We start from the raw sequence: 23,390 nt of genomic DNA, 5'->3' as shown, positions 1-23,390 counted from the left end.
TCCACAGATTTTTTCAAACGACGTCTGTCCGCGCCGGGTCGCCGATGGAAATTTTACATATACAAGAATTTCATTAATGACCTTCCACTTCCGGCATCGCTCCCAGGTCACCGAGGACCCTTGGGTTTATAGGGGCCCCCGTCCCCCCCCCCCCCCCAAAAAAGAGCCCAAACCTCGTTCTGAAGAAAAATGAGACGAAGGCGATATTCTGACGGTTTCTCAGTTTCTAAACGTAGCCCCCCCCCTTCAGCAAGGCCATAACTGTTTTTGTTTTCAATCCCTCCTCCACATATAAATGCAGTTTTGGATCCGCTCTTTTACGATGACATTCCGCCATGGGAGCCGACATGTTTAATACCTCATCGTGTCATTGCATTGCGTATTGCATGGACAGCACGGTATCCAAGTTAACTGATGTAATGAGAACGATTCTATTTAATTCCCTCATTCCCTACAGGTGCAAAATTTTGGGGCTTTTTACTGAAAGCCCCGAAGTTCAAGTCAGGTCAGAGAAAGTCCATCAAGAAATTTCCCCCTCAAATCCCCAATTACCCTCCACTGCTAATTGGATTCTTGATTCCCCACATCAGCCTACTGCTGTATTCGTCGAGACTTCTCAACTCGCCCTCAGTGTCCATACATTATGAGTGGATGAGACTGAGAGTGATAATTCATGTGAAGACTTAACGTATTAACTTCGCGGCACAAGTTGTATATCTCATGGAATTTGTATAGCCAAAAAACCCTAAAATAACAATGGCCTGATGACAGTGTCGGACACAAATGCTTGAATAATTGTGTGCAGCACTCTCATAACCGGGGAAGCATGTGCACTGTTATCAAGAGATCAGTAAGATAATTTTCACCGGCAGTAACACCGTGCCGTCTGTGATGACGAGGTGATGTTGAGGTGATGCTCAGTCACGCGTGCCGCGCCAAGCAGGCACGGGTGATCTCAGCGCTGCATTTAGTTGACTCGAAGCATTCTAACCTGAATCCTAGCGGCGCGGCAGCATTTGCGATTCCAATGAGGTCTCTCGCCCGCAGCCAGACATTGCGTACAACAGCTCGTGTTTGATGGTTTGTAGCTCTATGGTTTGACCAAATGTGTAAACAGCCCTGAATGTTGAGCGGATCATGTCGTGGATCATATCGTCTGGAACGATGGCGGTATGCTACAGTGGTATCCCGAGAGTCTGTGCTTGATTCTTAGCAAGTATCATCTGAGAGAGTGCTTGGAGGAATCCGATGGATCTTTGGCGTGTGCATCTCGCAGGCTTGCCTGAGTAGCTGACCATCAGGTTTGTAAGAAGCACATCACAGTGTAGGCATTAATTACCTTAATTAAGATTTCTTCTATTTGATTACAGTAAAGTAGACTGTCCAAATATTGGAAGAAAGTGCAGGATTACAGAATGCTTGCCAATAGAAAAGGCGTTTGAGTATACCTTCATGGAACATTTTAAATTTTGTGGGGGAAGAAAACAAGCCGGGAAAAGGCGCACTTCTCATTTCAATTCTGGCGACACTGTCTGATAAGATCTTGTACACGATATGATCTGATCAGTATCATTTGCCTCAGGTGTGAAAATAATAGGCACTATGGCATTAAGGCTATAAGGTACTTGACAGTAAATGCCAAGAATCACGTTTTAGGATATGATATGTGTTAAGTGCTAACGGGCACAAAATGCGACCCTCCTGCCACTATGACAATTAAAGAATCCCCCAAAAGGGGAAATATTGTTATCCCGTGAATCGTCTGCTTCTTCTGAAGAATATAATACTCGCCTACCAAATCTTCTGGAGGATCCCGAATAGCGTCAACTGAACCCGCAGGACTTAGCACCGAATACTAATCAAGCCCGTTCTTTACGCATACATTAAAGCAATATTTAATCACATCATTATGCGAGATTTGTCGTCGTACGGTAGGCCTTAAAACTGTTATGTTTCTGTCATGCAAAGAACTCAGCAGCAGCATGCAGAATAAATGGCATCATTAAGGCCTCGTAGTTGGGACAGACGGCTATTCTTCTGACCCTTCTTACTGCTTCTATTTCGCCACACTAAAGGATAACGTGAGTGTGAGGGCGTGAAGAAACATTTTGTGGCCCACGTCAGATACCAAAATGATCTTGGGCACGACACATATATATATGCCGCTCTAGCCTTTGGCATCATGGGGGCAGAGCAGGGAAATCCCTTGTACAAGCATGTATTCTTAGTTCATTAAATGGCTCCAGGGTGCTACGGCTGCCGAAAAACCAAGGCACATGCAGCTGCCTTTAGGGGCGATGACATCACCCGCAACCCAGTTATTCTGTTTCGTCAGAGCAAGGAGCTATTCCTGTCCCATAAAAACTCAATGCGGCGTGAATGTACCCATCAGCTGTAACACGGGCAAAAGCTATTGAAAACCACTGCCACTCCCTACAAAACGGGCACGAGGTTTATTCAGTGAGAGTAACGTATGCCTTCAAGATTCAATTACTTTTTTCCTAAATTTTGTCATGATTTCCAAGCCCACCCTTTCTTGGGCGCAGGACATGTCGACAGCGCACAGACCTTGCTTTCTGAAATAGGCTTCATTTGAGCATGGATTAACAATAGCCTTGTTATGATGCAGTAAATCATTTGAAGCGAGATATGGGACGGAGAGACCCCCCCGCCTTTGTGTTGGTCATTGTTTGATTGGAATCTCAGGAATTCTTTACTGACCTCTAGGGGGATGTGTTGGGTAACAAGAGTCTACAGTGTGTATAGGGATTGGACAGGTAAGGGGGGGGGATCCCTCCGTCCCATATCTTGCCTGGCATAATAATTTATACATGACGCTCGTGTGAGGGGCGACAGCGCGAGAAGTCCCCCGGTACTGGCGCACCTGCTCCCGTGTCACACGGGAAAGTCCAGCTCCAGTCCCCTTGATGAGCTAATACATGTACAAGCATCAGCCTATAAGTGCAAATAAAATTCTACCGGATCAGAATAATTCATTACTTTCGGTAATAAATACCACCTATATCATCGTATCATACGGCAAGATACAGTGCACATAGGGCGAGGCCAGCTTTTGAAAATCCGTCTGTTTAAATCTCATTACTAAAAAAATATAAATATAGAACACGCAATTGGAGAAATTATGGTGTACAAAAACAAATCACTAAATTTAAAGATTAAAAAGGGAGTAAAAACAGGAAAACATATCACAGCGCGTAGACACAAAACGAAGGAATATGAACACTTTCTGAAACCACCCTAAACTTTCCACCACTTCCGTTTTCCAATCCATCGATCTCGCATCATCATCACAATGTATTTCAATTTATTATGAGAGTATTCATTAATACCACTACTACCAACAATGAACCTCGCGTCTAACACTCCTTCCTATGCACGAAAACTGCTTTGATGACAAACATTTCCAGTCACAGCGTACTAGAGATTACTACACGCGGGCTGCCGGTTTCGAACTTCAACTTTCTGCCAAATCTACAGTCCAACATTAGAGTATAACTGGTTTTACTTGAGACGCGAGGAGCGTCCAAATTAGCTTTATGCACAGAGGCACTGATCTCCGCATTGATAAGATTTTGTGCTAAGTCAAGCCCAAGTAACGCAGACACCCTTCCCCGAGTATTTTGACATTAATGCCATCAGATCTATCGAAGCATTAATTTTGAAGGCTCCTGGTCTTGACATACATTGATCGGCACCAGTCTAGCAGGGTTACATAAATTGCTAACGATTCATCTTTTAAAAAGACGCATAAATCCATTTGCCGGCGAATTTCATCACCGAGACGACGATGATGCTGAGAGCTGAAACTAGCATGTGAATCGTTCGTAGACAGATGACAGAGAGATGCAAATGTGCATTTCCCCACTGCCAATGTACTTGACGGGGACACGATTATTTCCGCTCGGCTGCCGGAGGACCAGCAAGATCAATCTTGGGATCGTCGATCCACTTTAAAGGGCCTCTACAATTTTTTTTCATCATGCAGTTCGTGTAAATGTATTTCTTTGTCCCACTGAATTCCCGTTTTTAATTTTATTCTGACATTTTAAAGATTTTTTGGGTGCGCATTGGGGTTTTATGCCATAGCAAAGTAGCAAATTCGTGAGAAACAGTGTGGTGTTATTTCAGGAAAAAATCAATGATACAGTTACCCTGCGCAGTAAGTGTTATAAATTATGTTGAAGTCTTAAAATTTTCCTTCTGTCGGTGAATGTGTTTCTTTTTTAAGGGGGGGCGCATGACAGTAAGCGAGTGAGCAATACTGTTGTCAGAAATTTTTTAAAAGTGAACAAAGTTTTAAGTTTACAGTTTTCAAACATTTAAGACGAGTTCGAAATATCGCGTTCCAAAATGCATCCAACAGACCATTTTAAACATTCAAGCTGTATGACTAAACAAGGTGCTGACGTAGGTGCACTAGACCGAAGAGTAGACTTGTGTCATTACGACGCGTACGGCAAGGTTGAAAAGCATTTCTACACTTTAAATGTAAATGCATAACTTGAAGGCGACCTATAATATATGCACATACAGCGCAGCACGTAATTTATGGTGTGAATGTGCTCTGGGGGAAGACCTAAATTATGTATCAACCCCAAATAAGCCATTTGTATGCGGAAAGATGACCACGATGAGGCTTCAAACAGTGCCGACACAATTTCCTCATAATTCTGGCTTAAATCCTCTAAGGGGGGATTTATCGCAGGTAACATTTACGCTACATAGACGCAACTCCTTTTTGGGTGATGAATTAAAGCAGGTTCTCGGGACAAGCAAACAGGTACAGGTGTTCCGCGAGTTCTCACTCAATCGTTCTTTATCGCTGCGTTCATATGGTAACAACTGAGTGCGCATATTTATGGTTGGTGTCATTACGCAGGTGACCAATACGCCTTTTCATAACTGCAACCAACTTGGAATGCTGCAGCGAGTTTCCGAGAAAGATTTCAAGCACGGAGCGCTAAGTATTTTCTCTTCTCTTTTTAAGCCCGTTTCACGGTCTACAAAATAAAACTTACTTCACACTTCTATTGCCCTGATTCCAGGTAGATTCAAGGCAGAAACCTGGCACAACAAAGAGAGGAAGACGAGGTCAAGTTTACGACTGGTACGCCACTGAATACCTTGCCAGAGCCAGCCATGCCAAATGTTGACGAACTTCTCATACGAAAAGAGCGGGAAACGCAGACTGTTCCGAGCGTCACATTACTTAGTCCAGAGGACCGTGAAACGGCCATCGTGGCGGGCACTATCGGTGCGGCTCTGCTGCTGGTGTTCACCGTGGTCGTCGTGATCGTCTGGTGCTCGTACCGCAACTACCCCTCGTCATTGGAAAGAGTGAAAAGAAAGAGGCAGGGGTCAGGGTACCAGCATCACAACAGGGTGCGGGCAAATCATGAAGTCTCACGACAATGACATCTTAGTTGTCATAGTAACCACAGGCTGAAAATCCATCATATTGTGGACGCCTTCGGTTAACAGTGGGCATCCACGAAAGGTTTACTCTTATATTTGAAATACAAATTACTTCTTGAAGACAACCGTGGACGGGACGGCCTTAGCCAGTATTCATTCAAACTGAATTATAACATATTGAGAGTTGCTTAATTCTAGGCATCATTCCCAATTTTTGAATGGTGCTCCCCAAGCAGGCGTTGACCGCTCCCTGACACACTGACTGCGGTTATTTGGCCCAACATCCATTACCCATTCAACCAGAAGGACGACAAATACGACTTTGAGATCAAAGCTTCCGATCAATGACAGTCCATTGTCCCAGAGGACAGTAGACAGTTCGAGGAAATGTGTCAAGATTGTAAAAGTTTGAAGGTGCCTGTTTGGAAGTCAACTCATGAAATAGTTTTTTCTGTCCCTGGGGGTTTGCGACGACAAAACAAAACCTGCAATGAAATGAATTAGGAGTGGCATGGTATCCAAGAGGTCAGCACACAGTGAACCAGTTCATGACCCTTGTGCCCACCTATGGTATCCTGGAGAAAGGCTCGTGATTCTTTTATGAATATAAGGTGCCCTGGACGTCAGTCAGTGGTGTCCTTGAGGTAGACTCATGGTCCTTGTAGCCACCAGTTGGCATCCTTATGGTTAGCTCTTAGTCCTTGCACTTGCAGCTGTCCACTGTGTCTTAAAGGTTAGTTCAATGTCCTTACTGACACTCTTGGGACCCTGGTGTCCGGAAGGTCAGTCCATGATTCTTGCAAATAGCAAGCACCCACTATGTCCTTGAGGTCAGCTCATGGGCCTTCTGTAGGCTTCCAGAGTGTCTTGAAGGTAGGTGCATGGTCCTTGTAGGCACCCATAGTATCCTTGTAGGCACCCACAGATCTTGGAAGTCAACCATACAACAAAGAGGCCACCTTATAGGCCAGAAAAAATGTCAAACCATTGTGTTGGAAACAGCACCATGGTTGTAGTAGTCACCTGGAGTCTTAAAACAGTAATACCTCTTGGTCCTACATGTCACGAATATTGTAACTCTGACATCATCTGCATTTTTTCCTGGACACAAAGTAGCACAATGAAAAACACATCTTCCCGTTGTGAAAGAAATTTGGTTTTTATCACATGTATACCTTTATTGGGTTAAAATTAGAACAATGTATTGCACACTGAAAATCCCAGTACTTAAAACAGTGTGATTTGTCACTGAGTTAAAGAAATTTTGCTATGAGGGTTTTTTAATTGATAGTTTGAAGTATGCAGCTTCCAATTCTTACGGCCATAAAAAAAAAATAAAAAAACAAATTATAATGCCCAAGGCTTGGCAGAGGCTTGTTATTAAAGGGAGGGGCTTAATGAGTGAAGGGGTTTAGTAGAGGGTGGGGCTTGGTAAGGGGAGGGAGGCTTAGAAAGGGGCAGGTGAAACTGGGGTCAGTGCTTATAAATGATGCGTTGCACTTCAGACTTTCTAGCTTACATACTTTTTCAGTTGCACCACTATATAATGTACGGTGTATATATTGTGGTAGCTTTCCTGCATGGAATCCATCTCAAATGGTGTCTTAGTTATGTCAACAACCCCATCTGTTAGTTTGTATATCCACTGACAAATGGCTGAGCCAAAGGGGTCTGTGTAGTGTACTCAGAAATGAGCACCGATCACTGGCAGTTTGAAACGAGCCCACGGACAAAAAGAGAAGCTATCTTTGATGTTTCGTAAGGCCAACTTCATGCTGCTGTCATCAATCAAGATTTTCGATGAAATGCCAATAGCAAAGACTGTTCTTAAGATGATATTTGCTTCCTGTGTGGACTGACATTCAGGAGGATAATGCCAATAAAATTTGACAAGCTACTCTTTACTGGGAATCTGAATTAATTACTTTTCTTATTGTAAAGGACGTGTGCGGTTCTCCTGAAATGTTAAAATTCGAGGCTTGAGTCTGGAATTTGATGGACCTTGCAAAGTAAGACCTGCTTTAGGTAATCCAGGTGGCAAATGAAAAATAAACAGGGAGAGAAAAATTGTTCATAATTTGAACTTCATTATTGAGAGGAAAGAAATTCAACAAGTAACTTTCTGACATTTTTTTTTAGTTTGCAATTTCATCTCGGAAATGGATATCGTTACTACATGCACCTTAGCAACAGATCCCTGATTGTAAAAAAAAACAATTCAGAACAACTTTTTAATGCCACAGGATAGAGTTCCCATATTTAACACAGGAGATCCTGAAATAGTTCAGTGCACCTACGTATGTAGTTGCATTTCCCACTCTTTGATTTTACGATGTGTATAAAAACATTCTATATACAGTATACACATACACATAGAAGTACAGTATTTACGGTAACAATCAAATTAACTACATCGATACGCTTTTCATTCCATGTGAAAGAGTGATGAGGAGAAAAACTTGACCGATGTTAAGGCAGATTTTCAACTCGGCCCAATTTGATTGGGCTTCTGGGAATAATCTTGTTTAGCCCGACCAGTGTATTAGTTCCATAATAACAGTAAGCACCTGCTGAAGGGATGCCGTTGAGCAGTTTCACAGCTTGGTGGAAGCTGTGAGCAGTAGAAATACTCCCTTTGGTGTGGCAATCCACTCTTCAGCACAACTCGGGGCCCGGACATACATGTGCAACGATTGTGGGTGCAGACTAATTTCTGATGTTGCTTTGCTATTAAAAAGTACAAATACCATGCTCTCCAAAAAATAACAAACACCATTCATCAAGAGGAGACAGCTCGTGTTGCCAAACCCTGTTGCAACATACGGAAATCCGTATCAGTGCTCAGATCAACTTTGTTACACTGTGCACCTCATGTAAACTTAAATCAGTGCGTAAAATCCTGGATAAAAACTTGTATGCTTAATTAGTGGCCAAAAAAAATGATATCATCTAGTGTGCAATATATGCTAAAATGGGTGTGGTTTGTGTGGTGTGACGGATAATGTTCAGTGCAGAAATAGCTGATCAAGGGAAAATGATGATTGGCTAGAGGGCCTCTAAGAGTGTGAAATTGATTCTTCTGGCATATTGAAAAAAAAAACCTGTTTTGGCACTCACAGTTAGATAGGATAAGCCCAATCAATAGTCCATCTTGATGCAAATGACTGTCTTTGTGTGACTACCAGCAATTTTGCTTGGCAAATGACGCTATCTATCCGCTCCGAGTGAAGTACACCCCCAATCGGCGAAAAGAAAGACAGGTGGTTACAAGCAGGTTCTTGTGCGGGTTCTGCGTGTACGCAAAGATCGTACATGCCGGAATAAATTAGTTCTGCGTACTAAGCGTGTTCCGTGTCAAACGCGCATACACTTGAGTACCAAAAAAACCACTCCCTCTTTTGATCCGCTCAGAGCAGATAGTTGTATTGCTGGGTGTGGTCGGTTAGTAACAAGGCCTCTTAAGAAGTGCTACCTTCTCATCAGTCAAGGAAGAAGATGTTGGTGAAATGTGCGGCACACAATCTCTTGACTTCCTCTGTCAACAAACCAAAACATTCAAGATAAGGTGAGTTAATTCTGCAATCAAACCAGATAACGCCTCTTAACCAATGCTTCTAATGGCACAGAGATAGCTAAGTTTTGTCCAGCACTTTTTAAGGACTGTACCTTTAAGGTCACCTAAACAGAATTTCATTTTCATTGACTGTTTCCCAATCAATTCGACATTAAAAAAAAGATAATGCAGAGAGAATGGCTGAGATTTTTAAGTCTTCATTAAAAGTCAAGGTTCTTCCTTTATGCTTTGCCACCATCAAGCCACCATTGTTCCATCCCCAGTTCTTCTTGGGTTAAAGTTGTAATAATGCCTGCACAAGGGCTGCTTTTGCACCTGTTACTCGCAGTAACTGTGGGTGTAGGAAAGTGTTGCGTGAGCATTACATTCAGATTACACTGTTTGCTTTCAGCATGCACAAAATGGCTGGCCACTTTTTAAGGTCATTGTTGCCTAAACGTTATGGGATTTTCTCTAGTTAAACATGGTGTCCTTTTCAATTTACAGCACGGATGATTACTTCCCTCATGCTTATCTGTCGCACTGTCATAGGTTTAGGTGCGCCTGTGGAATATGTGGTGATAGAGAAATGATCCTAAGCAAGCAGCTTAAGTAACTTAGTTTTTTTGTAGATTTTGTGATCAGTTGTAAAATCGTGTTGTAGTGTACTGTACTGAGTGGTAATCTATGAGTTTTTGTGGAACTGCGTGCAACTTTTTTGGTTTGATTATATTTATGAAAAGAGTTCTTATTTTTTTTGCTAATTTTTATCCTTTTTTATTTTTTGTATTGTATTTTTGGTATTTTAATGTCTTAAATTAAGTGAGCTGGGATCCATGGGAGATCAGTGAGCAGGCTTACTGAATGGATCACCCAGGGTAAAAAATAAACAAATAAATAAATCTCAGGTTCTTTGGGGAGCCCCACCTGGATCAAAAGGCCAGGCAGAGATTATAGTTGCAACATGAATTTGAGCTGTTGAAAGCAACAGACATCCACACACATATCTGGCCTTTATTTCACGTAACTTAATTGACTTGAGCCAATTCACCTCAACATGCAACCATTTTCCGAACTTCTTGGAGTCAACTACCCTTTGAATCATTCAACTTAAGGCTACCCATGTTTTCACACTGCACTTGTGGGATACTTCCCCAAGTAACTTGCTCGGTAGGTTCGTCAGTTACTTGGGCCAGGTCTGAGTAAGCATGTGAAGTCATATCTTTACCAAATCCAATGCAGTTTCTCTGACATGAGTAAGCACCATTTATAGCTGTGGATCTGCTTAATTCGGTAGAGATTCAGCACGTTTTTTCAAAGCATTGAGTTAAGTGGTTAAACATTGTAAATAAAGCTCAATTGTCATTACACACCAACAGATTTTCCAATTTTCATAATGTCACATATGTCCAAAAGATAACTTCAAAGCTACAGAATAACACAACATTTGAGGAATTGAATTTGGACATTCCTCCGTCACGAAATAATCACATAATGCAAGAGTGTATTCCCCATCTGACGGGATGTACTCTTGCTTACTCAGGGGTTGCACGTCTGCTGTTTGTAAATTCAGGAATACACTTGTCTTAATGTGAGCAAACATGCTCAAATGTAGGCAAGGCAGCGGGGGACTCATAGCCATGTTAATGATTCCATATTTGCTATCCACTTGTGTACTTGTGAAGCATGAACTGGGCTTTCAGTGTATGTTGACTTTTGTTCTGGTAACGAGGGATGAATTTCTTGGCAAGTTGCTGCGGTAAAAGTCCTGCTCTTCCTTGGGCCTCACCATTGATTTCTGTCAGGGTTGCGCTCTTCTGATTAATAACCACGTAGAATTCTCGCTGGTCGGATTTCTTGCCCACGACCCAACAGTCTGACATTGTCTTCATTAACGTCTCCCCATCCTCCTCAAATCTGGAACCAAACCAAGTTTTAACGCATAGGCTTGTTAGCTGCTGGACAACAACTTCCGGAAATGCAAGAACAATGAACAATTTGCAACCAAATTCACAGGTGCAAAAGAGCAAGACTAACCCTTATTTCTCCAGAATTTTTGCTGGGAAGAAACTCTTGATAAATTCCTTGTGTTCCTAACTTTCAAGGGGTATCAAGCCTTCTGATGGCTTTTGAAGGGCTTGGAAAAGTTTGGCCAAAATTGGTTGAATTCTTAAACCGTCACGCGGCTATACCAAGAAATCAATCGAGCAAAAGCAATAGTTTCAAATGTTCACATGAAAAAATGTCAGATGCTAAAATGCTCCTGGAATGGGGATAAGGCACTTAGACAAATCCATCTCAACAACTGCCCGAGTTTAATTACTCCTTCCCAGAAGTGGTACTTAAAATAAGAACCAGCAGCGTAGCTAGGATTTTACTAGTGGGGGGCACAATGGGGGTACCAGCATCTTATGGGGGTACCAGCATCTTATGGGGGTACCAGCATCTTATGGGGGTACCAGCATCTTATGGGGGTACCAGCATCTTATGGGGGTACCAGCATCTTATGGGGGTACCAGCATCTTATGGGGGTACCAGCATCTTATGGGGGTACCAGCATCTCATGGGGGTACCAGCATCTCATGGGGGTACCAGCATCTTATGGGGGGCACCAGCTTTCAGGGGTGTGATTTTTTGGGGGGCAAGCTTTTGTTAGCCTTGTTCATCCGTTTGTATAGTGGGGGGGGCACCTGGGGGGCACCAGGAATTTGTAGGGGGGCACATGCCCCCCAGGCCCCCCGTGGCTATGCCATTGATGAGAACTAGTTGAATATTTACGGAAGAACAATTCCAACAGCAGTTATCTTGACCCGCATGTTACCTTGTAAAATCTGCATTGATATCGCTGATGAGTCGAACCATTTCAGGACTTATCGTGGCGCTGGCGGTCTTCCGATTGTGCACAGTTGTCTTCTGGGCCAAGTTCATCTGATTAAAGTAGACAAACTTGAAATCTGGACTGGAACCACTGGGAGGGAGATGAAACGGGAACAAAACAGATATGGACATTACAAATCAATGCAACAACCCGCTCCTGCATTTTGACGTTTGGCAGCGGGTAATTAAGGTCCATTTGCAATTTAAAAAAAAAGGAAGTGAACACAAAACACCCAAAGACACCCCCCCCAAAGAAAACCTGTTAAAGTAAGTCATGGAAAAGATGAGATCTTGTTCCATGAATAAATGCAACATCAAAGCTGTGTTTGTGTGTGCGACTCTCAATACTCCTTGGAGTATGAAAACAGCGCCAGCACATTACTCTCGGAAATCACCACATTATGCGAAGGTAGACTCTCACTCACCTGTGGGCGGAGCTGTAAACAGAGAGTAGCATCAACTTCAGCCTTTGGGACCAAAATGGCTACAACATGCAGCTATTATGTGCTAATTGTCCATGGGCACGGACGCATTATGCGCCATTTTGGTTCCAGCAATTTAGACACTCATGTCACAACTCTCTCTATAAACAGCTCTGCCTGCGGGCCGTTCTCCTGCAATCTGTGAGATCAGGAGAACACTCACGCTGAGAAGATTAAAACATGCTTGAATGCAGCCATTGACAGCACCTTGCTAGCATGTTTAACTATAAGCAAATCCATGTTGGGAACACGGTTGAAATCACATGCATGCTGGACGTGTTGCTGATAGGACCAAATCTAGGAGCACCTGCTTACGGTTTCATCAATGGGGGGTAATTCTGTGTACAAGCCCACAATTAGACTGTATCAAGCTAGTACCAAGTCTTCACCGGTTGCAAACACATGGCCCCAAGCTGACCAGAGATGCTGGGCAAGTTTAAGGCAGCCACAGTTTGTCAACTGCTGGTCGATTTTGACCCACACCCAGTTATTAGGTGTTTAGGTTACCAGGGAAAGTCAACCGGCCATCAATAAATGGTTCATTGATTGAATCTGCTCCTAGCTGTAAACCCTGCACCATGCATGGCCTAACCACTGCCTGGTTTCATGGAAATCTTCAGCACATCAAAGTGCACCGCAATATTTCCTTTAAATTAAAAAGCAGTTGAAAAGTGCTTCCAAGCAATATGAAACAAAACACAGTCGAGGGGGCAAGTCACATTAGCAGTGTTTTCCTCAAGATTATACATCTCTACACGTATGTCAACATTCTGGAATCTGTATCCTTGTAGAGACAATGCTTTGTTCTCGTGGTGGAGTACTCAAAGCCTGGCAGAAATGTGAAGCCATAAGGGAAACACTCTGCTAACATGACAGTAACTTTAACTGGCCCCATTCACAGAGCTTTTTTGCCATATGCCACACTCTGCAGCTGGGCTGTAATTGCTAAGCAAATAAATTCTGTGTTTAGCAATTTTCCAAGCAAAGCCCTAGTCACACCTGTCATTACCTGCTTCCTTTCCTATTTGCGTACTGTTCACCAATGTCCGATGCAAGACTACTTAATTGAGGACCGATGAAACTGTCGATATTCTTATACCAGTCCAATGGTGGTACAGTTGACCCTGATCAGTAGACAAAAAACACGAATAACTCACCATACATAACTACATGTACAGGCATGAGACATGTTCAACAGTTCTTTTTCTGAATCAAGGAAAGTCACTGGCAGACTCCAGAAACCTGATGAAATGAATAACGACAGATGTGTTCTCTTGTAACTGACTGAAAACATGCAGCCGAAAGTAATAAATAAAATGGTTGAATGAATCAAAGTCGCCTTACCATCAACCATCAGACACACTGTTGCACTGAGGGCCTGAGGACAAAAAAAAGGAAAAATAACTACACGGAAGTCAAGTGACGATATAAAATCTTTAAGCCTAACCCACTAGGGTGTATAAATATTGCACTGAAATCGAAGGATTGACACGATTGAAGACTGCTAGCATATTCTACTTCAAGCTCCTGAAACCGAGGCTCTATTCATTCAACAGCTAGGTGCGTAGTCCTCATAAATATAGAATAAGCAAGTGTGTTCGCACACCTCTAGCATGACTTCATACAAGTAACTTTGCAGTATCTGGAAGCATTTTCCCACGGGTGCTGGTTGCACAGTGCCAGTGGAGGTCGAGTATCGCCCCAGGTTCTTTAAGAGTGACTAGTGAGACGGAACGGAGGTGGACTTGAACAGACAGGCAGAACATTTTGTCTTGTGCATGCCAATACGTGTAAACTTAACCTATAGCCAAAAGGTTTTGATACACTTGGGCAGAGTACAGTTGACTTCCATTTATACCTCTTGCAAACTTTTGTAAAAATCATGTAAACATTTGACCCCTTAGTTTTGTCACATCAGGAGTGAAATTGTGAATGAAGTCATCCACAGTTGCGCCAACTTTGGATGAAAATAAAGGAGAAAGGATGAAATTATGACTACAAAGAATGATGATCACCGCAGAGAGAAGAGGTATAAATGAACATCGACTATTTGTTGCTCCAGTGTAAGTCAACTTCTGGGCATGACTGTAGACTGTAGGGCTGGTAAACCAGCATGCAATAGTGCAGCGCCTAGCACAGTCTGTTTTTTCATGTGACATAAAAGGTCTCTTTGTTTCACGTGGATCTGGATCGTGTTCAGTGATCCACTGTTGGTTTCCTGAAATCAGAATGGAGGGAAGTAAATTATAACCCCGGGGGGTTTGTCTCCAATAGGACTCCATAGCTTGGCTTCAACAGACGAAACTCCAGGACAATCTGGACCTTACCCGGTACACCACAAGGTGCAGCTCTTCTATGTGACATCCGTTATTGACAAAGATCTTTGGCGGTCGGATTTGACTGGAAGACTGCTGGTTGTGTGGATCTGTTGGTCCTGTCACAAATCTGACAACATAAATAGACAGATGGGCAAGTGAGGGTGAACTTTCCTCACTGAAAAAATATGCCCCAAAGAACGTTAGCCTTGAACAAACAACTGTGTGAAATATATGACATCATATGAAAATGCTTGTATAAACCCTTTTGATGACAATTTTGCAATCATTTCTCACGCGACAATTTTGCGACGTCACAGTTGCATCAATTATGAAACTGACCTTCATGCAAAAAAAAAAAATGAAGCTAGAGAGGGGATACAAATGTCTTGATAGACACGGACGAATTCTTTAAGATGAGGAGATCCTGAACCCTCTTTGTACATGGAAGGGAAACTTTCAAAGAGTGACATTCAACTTACTTGCCATAATGAGTGCTACCTAACGTCTGGTTGGACTTTATTGTCGTTTCTTTCAGCTGCAAACAACACACACAAATATAATGGTTACAGTTAATACTTTACAACACGTTTACGCTTTCATGTAGATGACTAGTGCTAGCACAGGACCAGGTTCAACGTCCACAATCCTTACACCTCAGCACCTTTCAAAAATCCACCTCCAGGGCTGTCTTTCCGTCGAGCAAATGTTCCCAAAGTCTCCAGCCTCTCCCTTGGCATTTCTGCTGGGAAATCATTCCCGACACTGGCAAAATTTGCTTGAATGGATTACACGTTTGCTCTTTTGGTAACTTCATTCTTTGGGACTGTAAAGCACGGCAGCACTTGTACTTTGGATGCCCAGATTGTGTTGAAGCTAAAAAAAAGTCACAAGTTACTGGAGAGTGATACACTCTAGTAGCTGCATGACGATTCAAAAGGTCGAAGGTTAACATGTTTATGTAAATATGATTTTGATACATGAGAATGCTAGATGGATAAGGCTATCAGAACCTACCTCAGTGTCTAAGGAAGAGGGGAATAAATTTGTGGTAAGGTATTTGTACAAAATCCTCATGTCGTCCTGCTCAAGACCACTCCTGAAGAAACGAGATACACAAAGCATTGAAAGTTTCCTGGACACAACATCCCAAATACAAATTTCAGTCAGCTGAAATGTTTGGTCGTAGAAAATAAACAACACATGGGCCGTTGTCCAATACTCAACTTCGGCTCTTTCTCAGGCTTCAACTGTTTTTTTTTACTAGCTGACTTTGAAGCTGTAAGCGCAGTGATTAGTCTAATAGTGCCACAAAACATCAAATAAGATGCAAGAGAGCCAGAAATTACAGTAATCCAATGTAATTTAAACGCTTCAGGCCAACAATCGGGGATTGGTTTTGGGAACGAAGCCTTAGACGGAGATGAAGTTGAGTATTGGAAAATGGCCATGGACTTACCAAACAAGTTGATTGTTGTACAGGAATGCTGTGTACTTTATTTGACTGGAATCAGGAAACAAAAGGGCAGACCGTCACTCATGTGAGAAGGACCTTTAAAGTTTCACTCATACAATGACCCATGTGTGTCTGAAGCGAGTAGTAATTTTTGGACAGCTGTGCCAAAATGTTCAACTGATCTGGATAGGGTAAACTTTTGCTGGTCATGCTTGAAGATGAAAGAACAATGAATGCATAATATCTGAACATGAAGTGATATTCCTCCAACTAAAAACCTTCAAAATCTAGTAAGGCCTAAGACAGTTCCACAGATTACTAATCTTCCACTTTTTTCATTTTTTTTTCAGTCATGTCAAGACGCCACTGCCCAAGTGATGTACGGAGATGCAGCGCAAATCTCAACCGAGGAGGGGAATCGTTATCACATTTACTCCCAAAGTACCTAAACGATGCCTCGATGAGGTTGATGAAACATTGTATTCTTAGGTAGGTGTTCTTGTCCAGCGGGAGGAACAGGATGCCGTGGTGGATCTCCAGGATGTCACTGTGACTCAACCTCAAGTTCAGCAGGTACTGGAAAACAACATGTCAAATGACCTCAGTCAATCTAACATCCAGTGGATGTTGCCACTGGCTCCGCCCCTTGGTGTGTCCCACACGGCCTTCTTCCCACTTTTGCTTTAAACGGTCGACGCACAACTGTGTGCCAAATTAGGATATTTCTAGTTTTTGATGTCAATATGAATAGGAGAGACCCCCCCAGATGTGCTATCATCCATGCCACAATCTAACTCATTTCACATGTAGTCTTACACGTATGTGATCAGCTACACTGTCTGCCGTTTTGAACATAACTGGTACATTCAACTTGCTGGTAAAAAAACAAACTTTTGATAACCCTGAGATTATCTGCATCAAGGACCACAAAGAAGCCAAATTATCTCAGTAGATTTTGCCTTTCAAAGTCATAATTTCAAGCTACGCAAGTAAAGGGCACCACCAAATATTACACGTAAACTTTCAACCAGTCAAGCTGTGCCTCACAGATAGATGTACACTACAGTAGCTATCATTATGCCTACTATGTCACAATCACATACTTGGAGCCTCTTTACACACTGATCGTTTGAACTGAGATTACCCGACTGTAGAAGTGTTCCAATCTGTGCTTGAGTTGGTCAATTCCGTTGTTCTCCATGATGGACGTGAAAGACCCCATAAAGAGCTGACAGAAAGAAAAGGGCAGAGAAGAAGTGTGGAACTGTTTGCAGCGAGACAAGAAAATGTCACAGCCAGGCCTACTATGCAATGAAGGTGACGATGTTATGCTGCAAAAGCACCGTTTAAACCTAGATGCAACCACTCACGATCCACAAAAATCTTGGCAATTCAAGAGTTACTTTTATCTATTCTTTAACCATCTCATCAGGGTAAAGCTCTCTCAGTTATCAACTGTTCTCCCTAAGGGCCCTGGGGGAAGAAGACAATGAAGGCATGTTGAGTTTTAGAGGTGAGAGGGAAACGTCGACACACAAATGATCTGGGGAACCCAAGAAATCTGGCCAGGGACTGACAACCTAATCCACAAGTTGGCCTGGAGGGATTTGAACCCGAGCCGCCGAGGTGCAAGGCAACGAAAGTACCATCCAGTCAACTTGACCTGACGACAACAGATTCAAACAGTTGTTCAGATCGAGAGGACAGCCGTCGGTCAACTAACGGCTAATATTTACAAAATTTGGTTACAATCCTGAAAAACCACGCAAAATGTTTACTTTTAAAGCACCGCATACAAAGGCAAGTGGCTTCACACTGATGTGCATTGGCCCAAAACTTTGGTTGTTGTTTAAGATTTACCAGCATGGAACCCTGCAGGGGCTTGATGCACAATATCTGTCTTGAGTACAAGGACTGCGTCACTGTGCCATGCTATGAGGTTCAGGACCAACACAAAAACACATTTAAGACAGGCCCTACCTTGAAGAGCTTGTAGGCGTGCTTGAGGACGGCCGAATAGACTGAATCTTGAATGTCTTCTTCATGGTATTCATGATATGTCTTGCCATCTTTTGTCTTGTCACTGAAAGGCACAGTTATAACCTAAAACGAAAGAAATTAAACCTGCGTATTAGAGTGCTAGAATTAGAATCACTTGAGAAGTGGTCTGAGGGACAACACATGATGAACCTGTAATTTATTTCATCACATTGGGCAATTTTCTACAGTCCTACATTGTGCATGCTGATAAAATTTAATTGAAACTAGTCACAGAGTTACCCATACATTATCACTGGTCATTTAGACTTGTAACCAGTTTATTTAAGCCCCAAAAAGTTACGTCCTCTGTTTGCTTATATACCGTTTTTGAAAATCTTGGTGATATGAGAACTTGGAACTAAGGGAAAGATGAATCTACATTAGTTTGAATGTGTTGTGAAGAGATCCAACATATCTACTTATGTATGAAATTAATATCATTTAAAAGTTAAAATTTTCATTTGAAACAAATGAAACATAACTTTTGTTAATGCTGTTAAATTTTTACCACTTAACACTTAGCAGCACACTGAATCACCATAAAAACCCTTCCTACCGACCCTGTTTTCAAATGCCATGTTCTGCGAGGCAGGACTATTTCTTTTTATGCTCAGTGTACGTAATCGGCAAGAGTTCCAAAATTGAACTCAAGTCCTTTTTTAATTTTTATGCTCAGTGTACGTAATCGGCAAGAGTTCCAAAATTGAACTCAAGTCCTTTTTTAATTTTTGGTCTGTTTGTTCAGACTGGAGAAAGGTACAGGGCCCAATTTCACTGCGCTGCTTACCGCAAGCGTATTATCGGCGCTTACCGTAGCAGAAAATTTTGCGTTTACACCGAATATATTTCACGGGTTTTATAGCGAGGAATTTTGGCTTGTGCCCATGCGTCATCCTGTAACTAAGAATTCTGTGCTTAAAGGGTTAGCGCAGAATTTTTCTGCTTGCGTAGTTAGCGCAGAATGGAGATCGTAAGCACGGAATTCTGCGGTAAGCAGTGCCATGAAATTGGGCCCAGATGCCTTGAGGCAGCAAACTGCCCTGTCTTTGTGGAAATCAGTGAGCACACGGTACAAGTATACTACTAACCATTACAATGGAGAAATCCTTCTCGGGTTGTAGGTAAAGATGTCTGGTCTTCTGTGTGTGCATAGATTCGCATGGTTGCTCTGTTGAAAAGGTTCTGAAATTGAGAAATTCAAACTGTGACGGGAAAGTTGAAGTCTGTTGCCGTAATGTACATGGAATGAATCTAATACTTAAAACCGACCAGACCCAACCATGACCAAACAGCAAAGGAAGATCTTTTGGATCTTGTTAATTCACATCCACTGAAACTGCTACCGGTACGTTACGATGCCATGGCTTATGGATTCAGTATTGTGTCTGGAGAGATTTACTGATTATCAAGCTGAAAGTGAGCCACTGGTGGTATGGGCAGGAAAGCCGAAGAAATCTAACCCTACTAAGAGCTACCCATGGTGTAATCTTCACAGAATTCCTCTCAGTCCAATGGCCTGAGCCTTTTTGCAAGAAAAACTTTAGTACGTTCTCCAAAATCCTCTATGAGACCAATGGCACGTTCTTTGCACATAAATATCGAGGCATATCATGTCCTATGTACTAGTGATCATGACTAGGCTCTGCCTACCTTAATCCGGCAGAAAATGGGCTAAAAAGGATCCAAATATAAAAAAAACCAAAGATTGAAATTGGCGATGATGCCTGGTCAAGGCAAGGGTGAAAAAAAGGAGGTTAAACACTTTTTTTATATGGATATTCTAAGGTGCTACATGAAAACCCAATCTTTTACAAAGCACTTCCCTTTCACAGTCATGTAGCATCAGCTGAATGAAAACAAGGCATAAATACCCATTCTTACTCTGTAAATTTGATGACAGCTTCACTCAGGCCTACATTTTTTATTTGATTATCGATGGTTGTATTCCTCGGATGATAAAAGAGAATCTTCTTTTCTTCCTGCAGATAAATGAAGTACATTTATTAAACAATACAATCTGTGCAGTACTCAACGAGGCGACAATATTTTACTTCGCTACAAGTATCTACATGTGTGACACAGAAGTACAAAGTATTCACCAACATGTACATGTATATGTATATGTACATGTATCTACAAAAGTATCATTACAGTAATTGCCATGGTTAATTAATAAATTTCATTAAAAGGGCCCCTTTACACACACGGGATAGGCCTAACGGAATGCTGCACAATAAAAAATACAGAACACGTGGTTTTCTGTTTAGGTCATTGACATTTGGAGTGGACAAACCATGTTGTTGCTTGATAAACCCCTGGGGTTTGTCCTTGGGCAGTGCCAAATATCCAAATATTCAATTGATTATCAAATATTTGAATATTATTTTCCAAATTTGAATATTTGAATGCAAAAATTTATGATAAGGGAGAATTTTCTTGTTTTAAATGAAAAACATTGCACTATGGAAGCTTGTTTCAAGTGGATTCAAATAAAAAGCGACAGATATCTTACAACTCAAGAATTTAATTATTCATTAAATAATTTAAAATGAATAGAAATTTTCAACAGGGCAAGAAATACTGTTCTATGTCTTGAATCTTGCAAACTCGTGGCTGGAAATACTCCTAGACGTGAGAAGCTTTTATAGTTATTATAATGTACAATTGTGAGCATTATTGCAACTGCTTTTGTATATGATTTATTCATCAGCAATCTGCCAGTTGGTACGACCAAGTACAGTATATTTGGATATTCGATCAAATTGAAGGTCGAATATTCGAATACTGAAGGCCGAATTGACTCAGCCCTAGTTCATTCAGAGCAATTTTTTTCCCCAAAGGTAACATGCTGAGACTGCTCACTCTGTCAAATAATGATAAGAAGCAGCAGCACCTGTAAAGCACCATCTATCTACATTGTAACAAACTATTCAGAGGCGCTGTATTATTATTCTCCCTGTACAATGGGCTCACACATCATCTGAACATTCCTGAAACCCATCTCAGCCCCCTGGGGAGTATACTAGCCCGGTGCTGCCACTTCGGCGCAAACAGCTAAACAACCGTGTCTGCCCTCACAGGTACCCACTTACTCCTGGGTGGAGAGAGGCACATAGGGGTATGGGACCTGCCCAGGATCACAACATGCTGCCTCCAGCTGGATTCGAACCCCTGACCCTATGATCAGAAGCTACAAACCCTAACCACTAAGGCCACATGCCTCCAATCAGTGTTCTCATTGAGTATGACATAATGATGTGGCTGCTACGTCATTGTTGTTGTGGAAGATCATTAACTAAAATAACCAACTGCTTTCGGCTCCTGTGTAAATGCAAAATATCACAAGGCATTACCGCTCTTTGTTACCGTGCACAAGTGTAAACGGGCCCTAAGGTAGCTTTTCAGTTTTTTCAATAGGCCTACTGTCCTTTCTGTTCTTTTAGGTCATGCTATTTGGTGTGTGCAAGTGTCAACAGGCATCAACAAAGCATTTTAGAAAGAAAAAAAACCAAAAAACAGGCTTTTTACATTTACCCAACTATCATGACCACCCTGTGTGTATCTAATATGGCAAAGGGAAGAGATATTCCTGTAGGTTAATCCACACTTGGAAATGTTGCAATAATACGTTGTTTACATGAAGGCAGACACACATGGGAAAGAGTACCATATACGGACTTCACCCTATGAGACTGGTTGCAAAAATTCAAAGTGTTTTCCAAGCAAACGACTTGGATTTTTCCCTACTAAATCAAACTTTTGTTGACATGTTTTTGCTCTCTGATGGCTGATAAGTCACTGTAGGGAAAAATTACTGGCAACCATATATGGAACAGAAAGAAGACTTTTTAACAACTTTTTTAGACATCGATAAAAGAATGAGTCCATCAAAAAAATGGAATTTACAAATCCTAAATATTTATTATTCCTTCGGCAAAACACCAATTTAAGTAAAAAGATGAACGTCAAAGTTGTTGCTAGATTTAAGATTGAGGTAAACAAGTTCTGGTAGAAAAATGAAGTCATTCCTTATCGGATTAATAAATGTAAGTGACGCAGTGCAACTGTTCTCATCTCGTTCTCTGGCATCTTTAAGGAGGAGACTGGAAAACTGGAATCAATTACAGGTAAAATGGAGGATTATCACAAAATAAAGCTATTTTGTTTCCTCTAAAAACAAAATCCTTCTATTTATTTTATTTATTCATGAAACAAGTGCATTAAAGGCCATCGTAGAAACCATTTCTCAATACCGCGATAATAGAGACTCCACCTCCACTTGCATACAGTGTGCACACAAATTTCTGTGCTATCGTAGAGGAAAATAAATTGAACCACAAAGTAAATTTTATGAATCAACTTAAAAAGTATGAGTTAAACGATAGCATGGATAGGATAATTCAGGAAGGTGAGCGAGCAATCATTATTTCGATCGGGAAATGTGATAACCACTGTGATAATACTAGAGTAACCTATCCTAGCCTACTTGTACTAGGGCCCCCATAAAATTGGCTCAATCGATAAAAGCCGTAAAACTCAGTTTAATCAATCAAGATTTTTCGGGACAATTATTAAAACCGCATTGTGACCAAGATTTAAGACGTCCACAGCTCCCTGCGACCGTGTAGTTAACATGGTTAAAATCCCACAAGGATGTTTCAGGAGAAAATATACATGTATACCCCTATACAGGTACCATAATGCCAGGCCGGCTGTAATTTAGTATAAATTCTTCACGAAAAGGGTGCATCACTGTTATACTTACCTCACCCTCTCTCGGACCGAGTGTTGGGTTATAAATGAAGAACTGTTGAAGCAATACACAACTCCTTGGAGCGGACGTCATGGCGTCTGTGAGAAAACTTTCCAAGGTTGGAAATCCTAAATGCATCAGCAGTATTTCGGGCAAAATTCGAACACGGAGTCTCCATCAATTTCTGCTAGTTCATACATGTAGTATGTTGACCCTCACGTACGATCGATGTACAGGGTAATGTATGGAAACTCCCTTGTATATTTGGCTCCGTCCACTCTACTGAAGAGGGGGTTAATCCTTATTTTGAAATCTGATGTGCATTCCAAAGTATTAAAATAAGAAATAATAATAATGAGCACTACAATAATAGAATACTATCTTCTTCCCCTATAAGCACCTACGCGATAACGGATTACTCTAGATAAGATTTATTTGGATTTAAGATGCTTGGTGTTATTTACATAAATTCCTTACC

The 23,390-nt window shown here is 41.7% G+C and overlaps 1 protein-coding gene and 1 long non-coding RNA gene across 2 annotated transcripts; one reads left to right on the top strand and one right to left on the bottom strand.

Moving 5' to 3' along the window:
* Positions 1 to 585: 585 nt before the first annotated feature.
* Positions 586 to 7,347, top strand: LOC110980852 (uncharacterized). The gene is made up of 2 exons (XR_002598384.2): positions 586 to 1,301; positions 5,067 to 7,347. It is a non-coding gene; the product is annotated as an uncharacterized LOC110980852 (long non-coding RNA).
* Positions 6,589 to 23,159, bottom strand: ccz1b (CCZ1 homolog B, vacuolar protein trafficking and biogenesis associated). Its single transcript, XM_022237870.2, has 15 exons — positions 22,925 to 23,159; positions 20,041 to 20,138; positions 19,248 to 19,341; positions 18,100 to 18,222; positions 17,264 to 17,347; positions 16,565 to 16,695; positions 16,123 to 16,167; positions 15,681 to 15,762; positions 15,146 to 15,201; positions 14,676 to 14,793; positions 13,693 to 13,726; positions 13,358 to 13,472; positions 11,811 to 11,957; positions 10,779 to 10,906; positions 6,589 to 8,971 (listed from the first exon to the last, which is right to left on the bottom strand). Exons 1-15 carry the CDS (start codon positions 23,048 to 23,050, stop codon positions 8,916 to 8,918), a joined length of 1,437 nt encoding a protein of 478 aa, XP_022093562.1. The 5' UTR covers positions 23,051 to 23,159; the 3' UTR covers positions 6,589 to 8,915.
* Between the last annotated feature and the right edge of the window lie 231 nt (positions 23,160 to 23,390).

The sequence above is a fragment of the Acanthaster planci genome, linkage group LG07, assembly GCF_054643075.1.
Source record: "Acanthaster planci isolate LZ-2023a linkage group LG07, COTS_SCS, whole genome shotgun sequence".
NCBI lineage: Eukaryota > Metazoa > Echinodermata > Asteroidea > Valvatida > Acanthasteridae > Acanthaster > Acanthaster planci.
This window is presented reverse-complemented; position numbering and strand designations above follow the sequence as displayed.

Coding starts and splice junctions, on each gene's coding strand:
- ccz1b (XM_022237870.2), bottom strand. CDS start 23,050: ATGCATTTAGGATTTCCAACCTTGGAAAGTTTTCTCACAGACGCCATG. Junction 15,763..16,122: donor TACAACAATCAACTTGTTTG/GTAAGTCCATGG, acceptor TCGTTTCTTCAG/GAGTGGTCTTGAGCAGGACG. Junction 14,794..15,145: donor GGTAGCACTCATTATGGCAA/GTAAGTTGAATG, acceptor TTATGTTGTCAG/ATTTGTGACAGGACCAACAG.